This window comes from Diadema setosum, chromosome 22, assembly GCF_964275005.1.
Source record: "Diadema setosum chromosome 22, eeDiaSeto1, whole genome shotgun sequence".
In the NCBI taxonomy this organism is placed as follows: domain Eukaryota; kingdom Metazoa; phylum Echinodermata; class Echinoidea; order Diadematoida; family Diadematidae; genus Diadema; species Diadema setosum.
In genome coordinates this window covers 14,707,359-14,726,951 of record NC_092706.1, presented here as the reverse complement: position 1 = coordinate 14,726,951, position 19,593 = coordinate 14,707,359, and the positions used below count along the sequence as shown (strand labels likewise).

The 19,593-nt window shown below is 39.7% G+C and overlaps 1 protein-coding gene across 1 annotated transcript; it reads left to right on the top strand.

Annotated features, from left to right (window-relative positions):
- The first annotated feature begins 32 nt into the window (after nucleotides 1–32).
- Nucleotides 33–19,362, top strand: LOC140245517 (uncharacterized). Its single transcript, XM_072325083.1, has 6 exons — nucleotides 33–138; nucleotides 5,221–5,412; nucleotides 12,969–13,220; nucleotides 14,037–16,289; nucleotides 16,707–16,846; nucleotides 17,467–19,362. The coding sequence occupies exons 2-6, from the start codon at nucleotides 5,355–5,357 to the stop codon at nucleotides 17,683–17,685; spliced, it is 2,922 nt and encodes a 973-aa protein (XP_072181184.1). The 5' UTR covers nucleotides 33–138; nucleotides 5,221–5,354; the 3' UTR covers nucleotides 17,686–19,362.
- The last annotated feature ends 231 nt before the right edge of the window (nucleotides 19,363–19,593 follow it).

Below are 19,593 nucleotides of genomic sequence, written 5' to 3'. Positions count from 1 at the left end.
ACACACCGGCAGGTGACATTTTCAGTCTTCTATATAGGATCAAGTTATGATGCCGGAGCGTAGAACCCCTCTTGCGTCAGCGTGGAAATGTATGTGAATGTGCACGGAGAACAACAGATTTATACGCCAGGAAGACAGGTAAGCAGGTACAACATGCATCTTGGTACTTGTACTTGGTACTTGGTTGGGATCCTCCTGAATACTCCCACTGGTGCCGGAAGTGGACGTTTAAACAAATGTTTCATTGAGTACCATCTCTTTAAATTTAGCTAGATCAGTTTGTGTGATTACAGAGGGGGGAAGTTCGTTCCATGCTTTAATTGTGCGAGGAAAGATTAATTCCTCACATTTTATTTCGTTCACATAATGAAGGCTACAATATATAATTCTGTTTCACAGAGAGGGCATGAATCTCAGAAAGCGCAAACAATAGTGCTGGTATAATCTTCTTTCAGACCATAAAAGATTGGTACTTGAAGCAAACCAATGTTCAAGGCTCGAGGATGTCTTGCAAGACGATGATATAGGTGATGCTCAAGTTTGGTGTAGAAAGTACGTATAGGCCTACTCATTTGCAAGTAATAAAATGTAACAGCTCGAACAGAGTGCAAATTTCGACGAGAACCGAGCGAAAATACCAGAGTGTTACTTTCTAGTAAGTTTAACCAGTAAAGAGCAAGAGGTGGTGTTTGTATACAAATCTCCGCTATACACCACCTTGCTGGTGTAACAATGCATGCTACTGTGTTTTAATGTTTGTAGTTGTTTGAGGTGATCGAGCCAAGAAGAAACAAAATACCTCATTCCACTCCCTTTGAATCGCAAGAATAAAGGGAATCCACTAATCATGCCACCAACACTGGATACACTAGCTCCCATCAGGGAGGTGGAAGAAAGCTCTTTCTTCCACCTCCCTGCTCCCATCATGGTCTGTGTTTACTACGGAAGCTAAAAGGTGCCACCGAGAAGACGAGATATCTCTCGCCTATTCGACCTTCTCGGGTCCGATCGAGATTCAAGAAGTGAACATCCTCTTTCGACTTTCCAGGGTCCGAGAACGGCAAGGTAAGTCTAGTGGCCGGGCATTCTCTCGACTTGGTAGGATAAGATCCGAGAACGGTAAGGAGGCTATAGATCTTAGATTATCTCGCCCTTTTGCCATCTCGGATCCGCGAGAAGTCAAGAAGATGAGATCTCGATCACAGCTTTACCCCTTCTCAGACCCGAAAGGGTCGAGATGATGCGATCTCGGAACTGATCGCCTCCTCCTCTCGACATCAGACAGCAAAGGTAGAGAAGCCGAGGAAAAATATATCGTCTTCTCGTTGGCACTTACAAACTCCCGTAGCCTACAGTATACTCTTTCTTCTTCCCCGTTCCGTCACATTCTCCCCCTCCTCCTTCTCCATACATCTACAACTATTGTATCTCTTCCTTGATACCAGTACGCTGATACACCACAAGGTGGCCTGTACTTTATTGAAAGAAGAGTTAGAAGGGGTATACCGTTTTGTTTGTTTGTTTGTTTGTTTGTTGTTGTTGTTGTTGTTGTTGTTGTTGTTGTTTGGTGTGTGTTTTTTCCCTGATGGTGGGTAAATGGGTTACAAGACTTTACATGTTCATCAAACCATGCAGAGTTGTTTTTTTTTTTTTTTTTTCGAAGGAACAGAAATGTCGTGAAGGTTGGAAGTTCTGCTTCGGTCCATAATCTCAGAAGATCAATTCTTTGTCATGGTATATTTGTACCATCATATTTCATCACTGCCTGAAAAGGTGGGAATGATCGGAGCAAATTATGTTTGACATGCATACTTGGTGTAAAGTCATAAAAGTTGTGTTGTCCTTTCGCGCGTGCTTACAAGTACATTGTCGTCATCATCCTCATCTCTCAATCGTCTTTTGTTATTGTCGAATACAGTGATTTTGTTTATTGCAACTACATTTTGGGTATTGTTTCTATGCGTGTATCACTGTATGTAATATAGGATCTCTGTGTGTGAGGACTACTTCCTGAAAATAAATGGCGATTTTCGAACTTCAAAGCGCAAGCTGCATGCCAATTGGTTGTAATAATGGTGACAATCACAGCGTGTCCTCGGTTCGAGGCCGACGAAGTGAGCACCGGTTAACAATCAGGTCTTTCTTTTGAAACCCAGCAAGCGTGTCGGAACGGAACACATTTCTTTTCAAAATCCCAGAATTTGTTCATTGTTCGTTTTCTTTTGAAAATTTCTGGTTCTCCTCCAGTCTTGTGCATTGAAAACTTCTCTCTATTGTCACTCGTATTTGGGCAGGGAATCTCACCGTGTAGGCATAACATCGGCACAGAATGAGTGAAGTTTTTCGTGAAAACAGTGAGCTGCTGATCCTTGTTATATGCTTCTCTTTCTAGACTTCTTTAATAGAATAAACCAAAAGCAGATTTATCCACAAAATAATGAAGTGAGATGTTAATCCATATTTTGTTAACATATTTGCTGGATATATTTTGATTGGATGGAAAGATAATTATGCTCTTCGTTTTCCATTCAACTGATGAATCATTCGACCCAAAGAGGAGTAAAGTTGGAATGAGTCTTCAAAGGTAAAGACTACCATACTGGTAGCTGCGGGATTCGAATTGGCTTCTCCTTGGCTTGACCTTTCTGCCAAATATTTTTTCCCAATTTTGAATACTGTTTGCACGGCGCAGGAATGCGTCGGCAGCCGTTACACAAGGCATTGTTTGGCACTGTCGTTTAGGTATCATAGATATTAAACGCCATTTCGTGAAAATGGTCTGGTATGTATTATAGTCGAACTTGGTCCATCCTGCTCTCTATTCGCACAATACAGACGACATTGACGATTCAGCCTGTAGTAAAGCTGGCGGGGTATTTGAATGTAGCTCACTACACCCTCTAGGGCTCTCCCCCGCCTCTCCGCTCTGATTTTTGTCCGTTGGATGACATACTTTGTATCATGATATCAGCCAGCGCTTGATTGTTTATGATGTGAAGTTTGTGAGCTGTGATGGCCTATCTTCCGAGCACGGTAAGTCCCCTTTTCTGTGGAAGTCATGTCTTCGTGTCGTTGTACGTGGTGTACCTGAACATCCGAACTCTCCTGTTCGGATACAGTTGTATAAAGTATATTTTAGATGTTTTGTGCGGTTCGGAGACTTATTATTAGCTTTTTACCGCCGTCAGTCGATATCGTTGGCTTGTTGCGTGGAATTACACTGAATATCATGGTTCAAAGGGTGCGGTAGCGGTGTATCAGGTTCAGGAGAGCTATATGAGGTGTATACACATCGTATGGTATTCCACATGATACTATACACACGATCTTAGCCAAAAGGCCGAGTAAGACTGAGTTTCTTGCATTACCAGAGTTGAGTTGCGTGTCAACAGTTGTAATTTTGTGTTACATGTTAATGTTTGTATAACTGAAATACATGCATATTTAAAAGGGGTCGTGCCTCGGGTTGGCAGAACTCCCTTGAAGTGAGAGCGATATCGTTCTGATGCGCGCGATCTTGAATATTGTTATTGAATGGATTGATCCCTTGCAGCGCAGCTCCATGAATGTGAATGAAGCTTTACTGGGATGTTGTGTGCAGTGCTGATCTGGTGGCAGTGATAGTGTCAATAAGTGGAGATATACGATTTAAAATAAAAAAAAATCATAAACGTGTAAAATAAAAGATGAAAATCAGGCTTCAGCGTCCTAGATCCTGTAGTAGGTTGCAGTCTTATGGCAGGCAGGGCAACTTCCTGGAAAATGATGATTAACTCATACAATCCATACCCGTAATTTCATGAGTACATTTACAACTGCAAATTACTAGTATGTAACGATTTCCCAGACAACCAGAACAATTATTACAGAAAGTTTTCCGGTCCTTAATATTCATATTCTTTTCTAACATATCAACGACTAGTGTTTGTGAAGTGTATGGGTACCATTTTTTAAAACAGGTCACTAAGAGAGCTCCAAATGTGAATGAATATGTTGTACATTTCAGTAGAAATCGCGGCTGCGAAGTTACTTTGTCGAAAGCTTCTTCAGTAATTCCGTATCTTGGATTTTGCCTACTTCACTTGGATGAAGTAAATGGACCATATTAAAGTTAGGAATTGCTATTCATGGCAACCGAGCAGATGTCGTTTGATCACTCCCAAACGTTTTGGTTGGTTTGTTTGTTCGTTTTGGTTGCCTTGTTTGTTTGTTTGATTTTTTTTTTTGACGAGTACGATGGGTGATGTCGCAGCTGCCCGAGACATTCAATCGCAGAGTTCCACTCGGTCGATCGTTGCAGGTTTGCAGTCTACATCTGGCTGTGTCAGGAGCCGCAAGTACACGAACACCTGCTCTAATCGCACGTTTTAACCCATTACCTGCCAACTGATTCATGCACACCTAGGACGCATGGTTGCCTAACCTTGACATATCGCCGCTGACGGGACACTCATACAAATATGGTTGCATGGCAACGGAATATGAAACAGTGGTTGTGAAAAGTTAGCAGCTACAATACCTCCTATACGAAGCGAACAAAAACATTGATTAGGATCCTTAAAAAAAAAAAAAAAAACTTATATACAATACACGTAACTATCACTCACTATCCCTTTGTTTAGTTTACATGTGATGCCGCTAACAACAAAAAAAAGTGCCATTCGCGTCGTCTCTCTTTCATGAGACAAATAAAACTTCGGCGAATTTTTGATGTCGAGCAACCACCGAAAATATTCAACGCAATAATACTTCTTCTTCTTCCTGCCTTGTCCAATCAGCTGCTTGCGTATTAACGTATTTGTACCTTGCAGTACATACAATAGTTATTGCTTTAAAAAAAAATCTTTGTCTCTGAACTTACCCTGTGATTATGATTGCCACCGCAGCTTGGGCTTTATTTCATGGTGAATGATTCAATCTTAACAGATTTTGGCGGGAGTCCCTGCTTGTTCGCAGGATGGCAAGTCAGCTGCTGTATATAAAGAAGCACCCAATGCAGGAGATATCCACAGTGCTTTTGAATGTTTTCCTGATAGGGAACTCTTCTAGTTGCTCGGTTGTAAATTTCGTGGTATTCGTATACTGTGCTCAAAATATTTTCTGCTGGACAAAGTTAAGTGTACTGTGTATAGGCGATTAGGACTCTTTCCATTCTTTATAGGAATGAACCTCACATCACTCTGTTACTCTTCTCTACGTTCATGTTGTCTTCCCTTTCAGAAAGGTTGAACTCGCGGAGCAATTATTGACTCTGATCTAGGAGCATGCTGGACCCCCGAACGAACACTTTCACTAAGAAGTAGACCAACTTGTCCGTGCATATCAGTCATCTACACGTTACCCGGAGCTATAACATGCCGATCTTGTGTCCTGGAGGATCGCTATGGCGACTTGGGAAACACGTCCGCCAAGGTAATGTTTCCCCAGACGGTATAATAAGAGTGTTACTTTAGACAAGGAGGTTTAAGAGATGGAGTTCCAACTGGCTGTAATTATTCAAACAGTTGTCACTTTTCTATTGATGTACAAAAGAATTCCACAGGTGCATCTGTGCCTTTGGTGGCGGGGTTTGATGCCGCCGTCTTGCTGAGCAATCTGAAGATTCATTTTGAACGTTAACTTAATGTTGGCTATATTTTGCTTGTTTATCTATTAAATGAAACGAAATCTCACTTAATGATAAAGCTCATTAAACAAAGGTCAATCCCTTCAAGAAATATGTGCAAAAGTGTAAATCAGAGCTGTATTATGTGAAAGTGTTTAAAACTGTACCCTCCTGGAAAGCCGGTTTTATCGCTTTTCCACTTGATTCCTCCAAATAAAACTGATATGGAATAATCTTCGAGTATAATTATATATTAATAGATAATAAGATTAGTGGCCGGGCACGGCCAGTCGAGTAATTTTCATTTTCATTTCAGGGCAAGTCCAAGATATCGCGCACCTTACGTATGGGACATTCAGAGATTTCAAACCTCTGAAAAGTAATGAAGGAGCACTTGGATTTTATTGTTTATCATCAGGAGGACTGGTACTCTTGAGAAGAATATTGTGTTTAAGTTTGGTGTCATTTGACCTTGGGTTGATTATTTTATTAAGAAAAATATGCCAACTTACGTATGGGACCAGAGAAAAACTGGATTTTTCAAAATAAAGTTTGAACTGAAAATTCTCTGAAAGTACCTTACTGATCAAGTTCTGTTTGGAAGTGAAGAAAGGTACAATACTGAAGTATCTTTCAGCAAAGTTTCACTGCAAAAGAATAAAGCATATTTTCATGAAGTTGGTTTAATTAACGAAAGTACACCTTACGTATGGGACATGGCTCAACTTACGTATGGGACATTTGTCTTTAGTGCACAAATGCATTCATGGGAATGACTTTAAATTTCCCCATAGTGTCATATTCAGTTCCACAAATCATGCTACAACATGTAACAAATGAAATAGACTTCTAAGTGGGTACTTTCCCGGTTCAGGTACCCAGCAAAAGCTAATATAAAACAAATAAAAGTAATTACCAATTTACCATTAAATGTCTTAGTTTGGATTCCGTCATGCATTAACACTGTCCTCATGATGTCTACACATGCAGATAATAGTATACTGACACTCTATTTCTAGCCCATTTGTAATTACTCTAGTCAATATTTTTTCATCAAATGAAAAAAAAATGAGCAAATTCTAGCTTGTGACCTTGATATAGCATACATGTACATGTACAATAACTAATTTGTAGTCTTGATAATTTCAACTTTAGAATCAAATGTCATGTACAATGTATTTGCAGATACAGTTTGAAGTGGGTACTTTCAGTAGCTCTAGGCTTACCTTGCAAGTTGTCTAAGTTTTTATAAAGCTTTATAATTGTTTGAAATGCAGCACAAAACACAACAACAAGAGTACTTCATTTTGCTCTGTAATCATCATGTTTTGCCATGTGAATTTTAGCTGAACTGCAAAATCAATCAAATTTTAATGAAGGTTTTAGATTTTAAGGAGATAGAAGAATGTATGTACCAATGCTGTTTCTGTTTTTTTTTTTTCAAATTGCTTGGCTTCGTGTCTATGAAACCAAAGACGACAAAATTTGTGCTACTTTGTACATACATACATGCTTGTGTAGTGATACAGGAAAGATTATCATTTGCACATTCAAATCTAGATTTGAAACACTTAAGTAACTCACTGATCTGCAAATTACAATTTTGAATAAATTCTAATAACCTCATTTGATCATACACTACCAGATTGCAGTGTATGTTGATAATTGTGTAGATGTGGGGTACAAAGTAAGTATGAGTTGATGAAGGTGTCTCAGAGCACATCTGTCTCTTCAAACACAAAATAGAAAAGAAAATTGAATTTCCTATTTGTTTGTGTAATTTGTGTTTTTAGCACTCCAACCACAGAACCAGTATTGATATTGTGGTTTATAGCAAATGTAAACTATAGTCTTCATTTTACAGGATTTTCAGAAATCATGTTCATGACCTTGATAAGTCATGACATATTCTGAGGGTGAACAGTTGAAATATTAACAATCATATCAAAATAAAAAGTACAAGTGTACTCTCATAGGGTTTTTCTTTTGCTATCAACTCAAGTAATGACAAAGTTACCTGCTCACACCTTAAGTGATTTTTCTTTTCAGTAAGACCTATACTGTTGTCATTGATGCGCGCCATAAGCACAATTGTTTTGATTTCGCTTTTGAGGCTGTACAACCTGTGGTACATGCTGAACAGTGTACTGCACCTAAAATGACACTCAGAGAATCCCATTCTTGGACAAAGTCATTTTGTAGAGAGGTAAAGTTGAAAATGATAACTGAATTAAGAAAATGTCCAATATCAAAATGTTAACGGGGAATGTTAATTCAAGACCAGCTGCACAGCCTGTAATGAAAATAAGAAATTACAAGTATAAATGAATATTCTTTATTTTCCTTTCTTAATCATAGAATGACTCAATAATGCTGTCCTTACACTCTCCCTGAGGTCATCTGAGTAGGAGAGGCAGATATATAGACATATTCTTCAGAGTAGGTGCAAAGATAACCATTAACCAAACAAATGTAAGGACATATAGCATCCATGTCAAAAGGCGGTTTTCCCATTCACTTTGCATGTAATGTCCCATACGTAAGGCATTTGTCCCATACGTAAGCAAACTTTAATTAGTTATAAGATGAAGGACTAATTAAATTTCCTCATTTAGTTTTGCTAATCTGGAGTTGAAATGAATAAATTAGAACTTCCTAAAGTATGATTGGTCAATGTTACAAATCTTCAGAAAAAACTTAAAAAAACATACTCAAATCCTTACGTATGGGACACTATGTTCTGGGAAAGTGCATAATTTGCATAATTAATGTGCTGACCTTGTCTTACCAATTGCAGATTATACTAACTCATACAGGGGTCATGTCCATAAAGGAACTAGGTCAAGGACAAATTCAACTGATTTTAGATGAATATTTATAATTTGTCCCATACGTAAGGTTTGTTTTTGATTTATGCAAATCAAGGCCATATTTCTTGCATAAATTTGCATAATTCAATATTTTCTTTGCTGGAAACATATGATTTAACTCTTTGGCTACAAGATGATATCAATAACTTTTTGATAAAATCAAGATGAATTTTGAGCATCTGAGGGGACATTATCTTGGACTTGCCCTTCATCATTTTTTGCGCAATTTCTATTCGCGCATCCCCGTGTCTTTACCAGTATATACCACCTATCTTTTATAAGTAGGGATGGCGAAAAGTAATTACCATCACAAAGACATATTTTCGTTAGAAAGTGGCTGATGATTATGCAATGAGACATGAGTCAATTGTCTTCCTATCTGCGCGGCAGATCCAGTTTGCCACATGCTTCAAATACTTTCGAGTGGCGGCATCAAACGTGACTTCAAAGGAAATACGACAGTGTTGTGACTCCATTCTCTTGAACCTCCTTGCTTTAGATTTGTACAAAGATGATGCATGCTGGCAAATCAGTCAAACTCTTTCACTTGTAAACAATGTTGTACAGTATATCATCTTCCTTTCCCTGTCATATTAATTATCGCTGCTTTGTGGTTAATTATTATGATCACACTGTCGTTTGCAATGACTGGCATAGTAACTATATGTTTAATAAGGACCATTCAATAACTGCAAGGTAGAAATGTAGTCACAATGTTTAAATATTGCCATATGTGAATCTAGATCAAAGAGATGCATTGTTTAAGGTACAGTTTACCTTTGGGAGCAGTGATTTAAAAAGATGTCACATTTGACGCATACGATGTATGTGTAGGTCAGTTATATCACAAAACATCCTGTCATATAAAAATTTTGCAATAAACGGAGGTATCGCTATTTTTATGCCTCCGCCACGAAGTGGTACCGGAGGCATTATGTTTTCGGGTTGTCCGTCCGTCCGTACGTACGTCCGTACGTACGTCCGTACGTACGTCCGTACGTCCGTCCGCTTCCGTTTACGCGATCACTTGAGTAATATTTACTGGAATTTTACCAAACTTGGTCCAAGTATGAAGTATGATGGGGCAACGATTTGATAAGATTTTGGGTGAAATCGGCTAAAGGTCAAAGGTCAAAGGCCAAGGTCAAACCATGAAATTGTATCCGTTTACGCGATAACTCAAGACTGTATGGAGCAAATTTCACCAAACTTTGTTTGAGGATGATGTATGATGGGACAATTACTTGATTAGTTTTTCAGTGAAATCGGACAGAGGTCAAAGGTCAAAGATCAAGGTCAAATCCTAAAATTTATCTGTATATGTGATAACTCAAAACTGGATGAAGCAGCTTTCACCAAACTTGGTCCAAGGATGATGTATGATGGGACAATTAGTTGAGTAGATTCTAGTGACATTGACAAGAGGTCAAAGGTCAAAAGGTCAAGGTCAAATGCTAAAAATGTTGCTATTTCCCCCATATCTATGCAATGCCCGCAGTTATTTTCTTGAAACTTAGTGTAGACATGTACTACTGCGTAAGGATTCTCCAGAGGGAGTTTCATGTCATAAGGTCAAAGGTCAAAAGGTCAAAGGTTAGGTGAAAATGTTGCAATATCACTTTTCTCGCAAATGGTTAATGTATCTTCATGGAACATGGTGCATATGCATGTACTGACTGGCAGGGATTATCTAGGGAATTTAGGGGTCATGGGTCAATAGTCAGGGGTTCAAAGGTCAAGGTCAACTCCTCAAAATGTTACTACTGTTTTTCCCTCATACATGTATACTAGTATATGCAATGATTGCATTATTAGTTTTAAAAGTGTTTAATATATGTACATGTATTACTTGATGGAGATTCTCTTGGAAATTTCCAGCCAGAAGGTCAAAGGTCAAAGGTTAAGGGTCAAAGGTCAGGTTTAAATGAAAATATTTTGTACTGTAATTACACTCTTTCTTCATACCTTGAAAATTATAGTCAATGCATAAACTTATAATAAGGTCGGTCAGAAGTCAAGTAAAAATTTTCAATTCCCCAAATATGTGTACCTGCACTCTTTAATAGACAATTATAGCAAACCCAGTTCGTGGAAAGTGAACATTCAAGATATTTCTGACAAACCTGTTATTTCGATATTTTGCCAGTTATGTGAAACTGTCATCACACATTGTCAAGAGATTGTACTATACACCTATTGGGAGAATCATGCATTATGGCGGAGGCATCAGTCGCCGTAGCGACATTTCTAGTTTTCTCAATAAACTATAACATTATTGCAACTTACTGTAGATGGTTTAGTGTAGAAACATTTTATTATAACTATTGTTCATATTTGTACATTTAACAATACTTAACATTAATTATACTGATTCAAATGTTTACATTGGTTGTTTCTATCCTTAACTCACATTTTAAAACTATTTTGAAGCACTAAAGCTGGGTTTTTGTTTCATCTGCAAATGACAAATTATGCCTTTAACATTGCGGCAGCAGAGTTACACAGTTGCACCTTGCTTACTGATATACATGTATAACGATTTTCAAAATGGATGTCAAAACACCCTGCATGCAAAAGTTTTGAAAATTCCGCTTTTACTGAAATAGTATTGACAAATCTTTGTCCAAATGCAGCATGATAATAAATCATTTACTCAACAGTTTATTTTTGTAAATCTAATGTCTTTGCAAATCGCAATATCATTTTTGGAAGCATGGTTTATTTTAATGGCACATTTCATAGCTTCATTTCACACAAACAGACAAATAGGTTTACTGGTGTCGTTACTTGGTAGCATATAGGAACAGGGAGGTCTAATCAGGTCCGAATTTTCAAACTCGAAACATCGTGAAACCCGATATGTAGCGGGTGACGACGTTGATACTCATGATGTTCATTGGCATTACGTTATGTCACTGTGCTACCTCCATCAGGAAAGAACTTTTTGTTGAACTTGTCAAGTGCCCTATACACCACCATTATGCCAGTTTTCACAAAGAGCAACAGATTTTAGGAATACAAATGAGCCTCGTTTGGCTTAAGGTGAATTTTCCGTCCCAAGCTCAGAGGATTAACCCGCCTATCTGAGCAGAAAACCGAACATGAATGGATTCGATGAAGCGCGCGGCGTCAAGCGGTGATTTGGCTTTTCACGCCCGGCTGAGAGATTTCTAGAGGGCATGTTGGTTGGGATGTTGGTCTCTCAAAATAACAAAGGTTTGCCTCTATTCATCCATATAAGATGGGGTTGAGCCCAGATTATCCCATATAGTGGGGAAACGGTTGGAGAGAAACCTAGCTAGGGCTAGTCTACTTTAAAAACAAATTGAGTCAAATTTATGATTATAAACGTAGAAAGTTAAAAACAAATCCCCTTCCATCTCTCGTCTTGTAAGCAATTTCACGAGATTGTGTACTTACCATCAAACATTGCATTGACGACTTTTTGGAGACAGGTTTTGGTGTCGACTAAATGCATGATTTTGTAATAACACTTAGGTAATCAAACCAACTGGAGAGTTACGGGGTAATGAGATCATCGCCCCCTATGATAGTTTGTTGACTTGCTTGCTCCTTATGTCATGTGAAACTGATGTGAAATGCCATAACTCTCTTATTTCAGGTCCGATTTTGAAAAAAAGTCTAATATTACTGGTCGTCTTAAGTTTATTCTATATTTACGGAAGCCAACCTGAACATGATCTGGACTTGTGCACTCTCGGAGTGGAGGTCTCATAAAAGACCCATCTTCGTCCATCATGACCTGTCCGATCCACACACAACCCGCATAACATGCGAATAATATCATAGACGATACCAATTATCTTCATGTTCGCTCCAAGTAACTCGCCTCTGTCAGCTAACATCTACCCGGCTTATCAATAAATGAATGAATGAATGCAGTAATTATTATTGTCGCGCCGAATTTTACAAAGTGTGTGGGAATAAACGTGAACACGAATTTGGTATTTTCATGGGTACGTTCTATTTTATATACTTATGCCTAATAGTGACATAATAGTGGTGATGATAATGCTGGTGATAATCACAAAAATGCTACTGCTTATACAATTACGGATAATGATTATGATGACAATTATGATGATGATAATGATAATAGAAATAATGATGGTTATAAGGATGATGATAATAGTGATGATAACAACAATCAGATGATTCAAATAATGATTATAATCGTAATATGGCAGCTCATAGTGAGAAAAGGTAGCGACTGACCAGTACCAAGCGACAAGGTTTTGAGAATTGAAATACAATTTCCATGGAATTGTACATACTAAGCGATAATAAGGTAATTACATCAATCATAGATACATACCTCATTCTAGCGTTCTCGGCATATGTATTTACGTTTGAAAGGATTTGTGTAAACATTTAAAAAATGGTGGATAAGTCACAATTTCGTCATTTATGGAAGATGAGTCCTGAAATTGGTGAAAAGCTATCAATATTGTCTCTCTTCTCTCGTTTCGCAGGTGGACAGCGGGCTGGCCCTCGCAACGACCCCACCACGCCCCGTCCCGTGCACACGAGGGGTACGCTGGCGCACCCTTTCTCCCAGCAACAGGTGGATCTTGGTCCTATGATGTCGCCAGGCAGTGTGGGAGGGGTATACTTGGGGCCGGAAAGCAACAGGAAGGATTCCTCACCTACTCATGAAAAGAAACTTGCGGAAATACGATCCCCGACTGATTACTACACCAACGGTGATGTCTTCATTGGTCAAGGTAATTACATGACAGAACATGCAAGTAAATAATCACTATAATAGAACCTTGATATCACTTTAGTCCACGTACAGTCAACTCCGCATGAGTCGATCTTGACGGGATTGACGAGAATACGTCGACTTAGGAAAAAAAAGAGGAAAAACAAACGTAAGGCTATGGATATAAATTGGGACTTTTATTTTCATCGACTTTGCCAATTATTCGGCACATGCGCAGTCGACTTCTGCGGAGTTGACTGTGATCTTATTCTAAAAATTCACAAAAGTTGACAATTGTTATTCTTTTTTTTTATCAGCAGAAGTACTTTACTGAGAAAAAAAAATGAATTAGATCCCTTTTAAGTTTAATATTAATATGATCATTATAAACAATGAATACTGTATATTCTAATTTCTACCGCTGTGACTATGAGAGGGACTAGATCTGTGAGATAGAGAGGGGATTCTCCCTCCCTGATTAGCAGATGTGGGAAATATAGTGTATAAACTTGGGGGCTTTTGTGATGGAGAAAGCACATACGGAATTTCTCACACCAGCATTTTATTTTATGTTTCAAAGTAAAACCTTCCAAATTGACACCGACATTCTTTCCTTTGCCGTATTTGCCATATTTGGTAAGAATTTCTCTTTCTTTCTTTCTTTCTTTTTTTTTTTTTGTTCCCATGTATGCACCCAAATTAAGATTTGGTTGAAATTCCAATGAGTTTCACTCCATAATTATGTGTTTGTGTGTATGTGTGTGTGCCATATTTATTATTGTGGTTCCCGATTGTCTATTAATATGTTGTTCTTATCATTTCTATTTTACACTAGGAGAGTTGAACAGCAGGGAGACTAAAACCATCGATCCCGTGGCACGGAGTCATCACCCCCAGCATAACGATACACTAAACCCTGACGGAACTTTGGCATCCATTGTCTTCTTTGAGGAGACCTTTATGAGTGCCAAAGTTTCCAGTCCGCAGAAAACTCACCCAACCTCATACAGAAGTAAATCGACCAATGGCACCTTTCAGTTGTCAAAACAATCGACAGTGTCACCAACTAAACAGCAGGTTTTACAAGATGCAAACGGATATAGAGAGGAGCGCAGTCCTCGTGGTGAGCGGACTGTGCCATCTGATCAGACGTCCCCGGATAAAGCTAGTTACCATGGATACAAAAACATATTCCCCACGTGGGTTGGGCAGAGGAGATGCCTTCCCACTCTTGATGACATTGACTTTGATCAAATCGATCTGATCAGCTTGCATAGTCTTCCGACAAGCGAAGGGAAGACGGTGACATCCCCGGAGGAAAGGGACAAGTTTACCGCTACCACCACTCCATGGTCTACCAGAGATGCTTACGAGCCGACAGCGCAGACAGGCTGCGATCATTTGAATAACAACTGGATGGAATCCAAAGAGGAGGAAGCCCTTATTCCTAGAAGCAACGCTGAAATTCTCTCAAAAGTTACAAACGATTGTAGAGCAGTCCTTGGCGATCTCACCAACACAAAGAATTCTGCGGCAAAAACACAGGCTAGGAGTTCGACAAAAAGCGCTTTTCGTAAGATACCGCGACGGATGTCAGTTGGAGAGAGACGATCAAGACGAAATCGCAAGGGCGGGAAAGAAAGATCAAGGAGCTCATCGAGGGAGTGCTTGGCGAAGCAGCGGGATGACCACACCTACGTTAATGTCGACTACATCGCGGGCATCACGGCAGGTGGCTCACATCCACAGGGAGACCAAGGTACCACTGAAGACCACACCTACCAGAATGTCTGGTTCGCATCGTCCACAAACGCGAGGGAGCATGTGCGGGATTCTAGACAGGATCGGCCGGGCCTTCCTCCAAAGGGGTTCCCGCGTTGTCATACAGCAATGGATGCCATGCCCAAGAAATCACCAAAGACATTTCAGAAAACACAACAGAAACTGAAGCAGGGAGGCAGCGGTTATTCAAAGTTGGTGGAAGAGGCAGACAGCTTGCAAAGACCATATAGTTCCATCATTCGATCAAATGGAAATGACAGGACAGCTTGGGAGAATGACTTCTGGGGTCAGGGGAAGGTTGGAGAAAACGTTGGTGCGGCGAAGGAGTTGTGTACAGACAACAGCACACCCAGGGTTGAGAAACTGTCCAGCACATCTTCATGGGAAAGCGCAACCAATAGTCATTCTACGGACGGTGAAGAGTGTGCCGCCATTTTGTATAAGGGTGGTGCTCTTGGGGAATGCAGGAGTACGAGTAATGCCCGTCGTATAGAGATTGAGGCTGTTCATACAAGGCACCATAAACTTACAGGAAAGGTCAGAACCGAACATCGCGGCAGTGACAATGAGCAGGCGATAGGAGACCACAATACTGATCGTCGAGACACTGGAAAACTTGTTGACAAGCCGTCATACATTGGCAACTCGATCAAAAGCGCCAGGATCGTTCGCACTACGTCCATAGAAGATGAGGTCAAGCAGCTAGTCTCTGATACGACCTCGAACCCACAACCTGATGGCAAAAAGACGACCTCTAGGTTTGTGCCCAAGAAGTCAGGCCACGTGGAGACGAGACGGTCGCTTCCAGCACCGTCGAGTTTGGACAATCGCACTGCGCAGATCACGCCACAAAGACGGTCTGCAACGAACGTGCGCGTCGTCGAGGCGAAGCTCGCGCAAAAACAGAAGCGAAAAATCAGGCGAACAATCGAAGGTGATGAAATTCTGGAGGCGCTTCTAATGCAAGATCAGGAAACCCAACAACTTCATGGAGAAAATGAAGCAGGCCCCGAAACAACTTCTTATGGTGCCAAGCCATTTGTCGACACCGGAGCAGAAGATGAAACTTCACGGGTGCAGAAAATCATCAATGATTGGAACGAGTGTTCGAAGGGGATTGCATCCCGGCTGCAGTCTACACACAGCATAGGATCTCACGTCCATGTTCTTCCTGATCGGTCAGCTGATGACTTACGCGCGCACACTTTCGCACCAAATCACAGACGACACGAAACAAAGTCTTCTGAGCCAGCCGTTCGAAGGGTGAAAAAAGACGGGACAATCCCAAAAGCTGGACACGCACAAAGTAAGGATACAATAACAATAACAAAGTACACACTTTTGTATATCAACAACGTTTCTTGTTGTAGGCCAATTTGTGCAACGTTCTGTGATATTTTGTCCTTCGAGGTAAAACAAACATGACAATTAAGCTATGTTATCAACTCAGATTATCATTATTTCTCTTTTGGCTTTGTTAAATGCTCCTTGTTTGCACTTGTTTACTGTCAATAATTTATGATGTATGAAGATATCCTTTGTCTGGATGTACGAGAAAAGCCTCCTTAACCGGGCAAACCACTTATATACCAGAGTTATTAATATGCAAACTCTATTTTGATGAAGTCATTTTCCCCTTTTGTAGGGGTACCAAAGACAAAGGGATTCAGGTCTAGTTGTTTCATCGTGATTATGTCTCTCTGTGCGTCTTGCACACTCCCAGATACCGGCCAATCTGCCTTCCAGCATCCTGTTGCCATGACGAAGGAGGCGGGGACTCAAGCCTTTGAGGTCAGCCGGAGTGAGGTGCGACACATTCCTTCTCTCGCCGCGTCAGCCGGTAACAGAAATGCTCGCAGATCGGTAAGTTAGAGAGGGCGTCCTTTATCCAACTTAATGTACTTTTACATATTTTTATACATTGTATTCACTATAGTTAATTTTTTTTCTCTACCTCAAAATATAGATATGATATGGGCAATGGACAATAATTGTGTAGGGTACTTTATGAAAATGTTTGTTTTATGGGAATTACATACTGCGTAACAGGACTATATTGATGTAGGCCTATCTTATGAAATACCACACATTTAGTGGTTGAATATACAGGTGGTCATTTATGGAACATGGCGAGACTAATCAATAATTATGGCCCCTTGTGCAGAGAAGTAAGTTCTTCAAAATCAGAATAGTCGTCCTTTTGTCAATAGTCCGTACAGTGTCGTGGACGATAATTTGCGAGTAGTTTATAGCTTGAAATCTAAACTCTGTAAGGTGGGCCCTACAGTACATCACAAATTGGAAGTAATTTGTCAGAGGGTGACGAAGAGGGGTTATTTGCATTGCTAGAAATGGAGGGGAATCATTCGGCAATTTCGTTTTACGTTGCCTATTGTTTTATGAATCATACGCCATACAATAAACCATCCTATAACAGCTCCTTTACTACCACGGGTACGTTTTCCTCTACCTTTTCACGTTAGGCATCGCCAAGCGTCATCGAGATTTACATCGCCACGCAGCCTTACGCACCAGTCGAAAGAGACGAGGTGGAGACACAACCCGGGGAGATTCTCGTTGTTAACTCGGCAATGCAGAGAGAAAACGACTGGATGTGGGTCTACGTGCCGCGCACTGATCACTTTGGTTACGTACCAGCATTTGCCGCCCGTCCTCTTGAATTTCAGTATAGCCAAGACTGAGAAAAAAGTTCGGTAGCAAAGCGGTTGAGAAAACCTTATACTGTAGTCTTGTGTTGGTAAGGAATAAATAGACGAGTTTGTGACTCGCGACATATCGATGTTGAGTACCATGTATTCAATAACGATGCATCTTATAAAGCATGACGTAAGATTTTGTTGTCAACCACTTTTATGTAGGCTACTATCAAGAAAATAAGTACTGGTACTGAGACCCCATGGAAAGGATTTTAGGATTTGCCTATTTTGCCACTAAGCCTGTTACAAATCACAATCCAAAACTAAGCTCGGTCAGATATTCTGTATCCATTTATGTGAATACACTGTGCTGTGATTCTGTGATTAATGATTATTGAAATATTTAATTTTTTAACCCATTGAAGTCCTAAATGAATGGAATACTCCTGATACAAGACAGTAAATATACGAAAAAAGACTGTTCAAGAAGTGGACGCCAAAACTCTTCCAAGTGTAAACGTGTAACATGGGCTGAAATTCTATCCTGCATCCTTCAAAATTAGATTCAAAAGAAGTACAAACGTGTACATTGTGTCTTTACGTGTTTGCGAAATAATTCCTGAAGCATTCCAAAATATATGCCAACGAAATGTCAACGCAATGCTAGCGTACATGTATTGCCATTGTAGTGCATATTATAACAAACTACTGTGCATCGTTATTCAGAAATCCCCGTGATAATTGTAATAATCATGCAGAATTTCTTTGTCCCATTTCGAGGACGCAAAGTACTTTTCCGTTGTACTTTTTTTTACTTTGGTTATGGTATACACGTAGAATGATTTCTTACTTTCCAACATGCGTTACAGATCAAACAGACTTACATTATGTCAGTACAAACACAAAGGTTGAACAGCATATCGATGATGTATCTGTAAATTCAAATTCTATACTCGACAATGGCAGGGCTGCCAACTCTCACTCATTGAGAGTGAGACTCACTCATTTTGGTCCTTTCTCACTCTAAAACTTTATTTCATTTGCATGCATTTCTATTGATCTCACTCATTTTGACTCCAAAATTATAGCATTGGCCTATGGGAGTCTCACTCTCAAGTAGTTTCCAATGTTGGCAGCCCTGCAATGGTTGTTTTTGTTACTGTAAATCACTGGTCCCAACGACTCTGTCGTCATCCAATCCCAATTCTCTTATCAATTTGGTCCCCTTTTCATAATTTGATGTCAGATCTGTTCATCTGTTCTACACTCACAGTGGATTGATTCACTGACTTTCCTAGAATATTGATCAGATATTAATTTTCCCACAAACTGTATAGTCAAAAAAAGAACAAATACACATCCTGTGTGGACGAACAATGTCATTTTTTTAAGTGCTATTAACTCTTGAAAGCGTGTGGAGCTAGCCGCAAATGGCAAGTATCCACATGGTTATGAAATTAAAATCAAAATCAGTTCCCCATTCAAATCATCATCTAAAGCAGAGTTAATGTTTTTGTTTTTGTTAGATCTTTACGTGTTTCAACTCTCCTTCCAGGTTACAGCTAATGATACAATGTAGTATCTAAATCATTGACATTGTACAGTGTACCTACGTGTATATCAGCTATGTGTCAACATGCTTCTTAGCTATGCAACGCCAGCGGTGCCCTATCACTACCACACGTTCTTGTACAGATGTTGTAGCCATAAACCAACTCATAACCCTCCAAAACGTGATCACCAATTCGTGTTTTCTGCCTGATATGTGTTTGTGCGTCTAGTGAATGCTGGGCAGATTCAGAGAGTACGTTGTATATTTTAAGATACATGTATTTCGCCCTTCGAGTGATAACTAGACCTGTCGACGATTTTCTTTGTGTTCCAAATTGACAATGCGTTTCATCATGGCATATATGCAGTGTCTTTTAAAGAGGAAATCCAGTCCATATACAT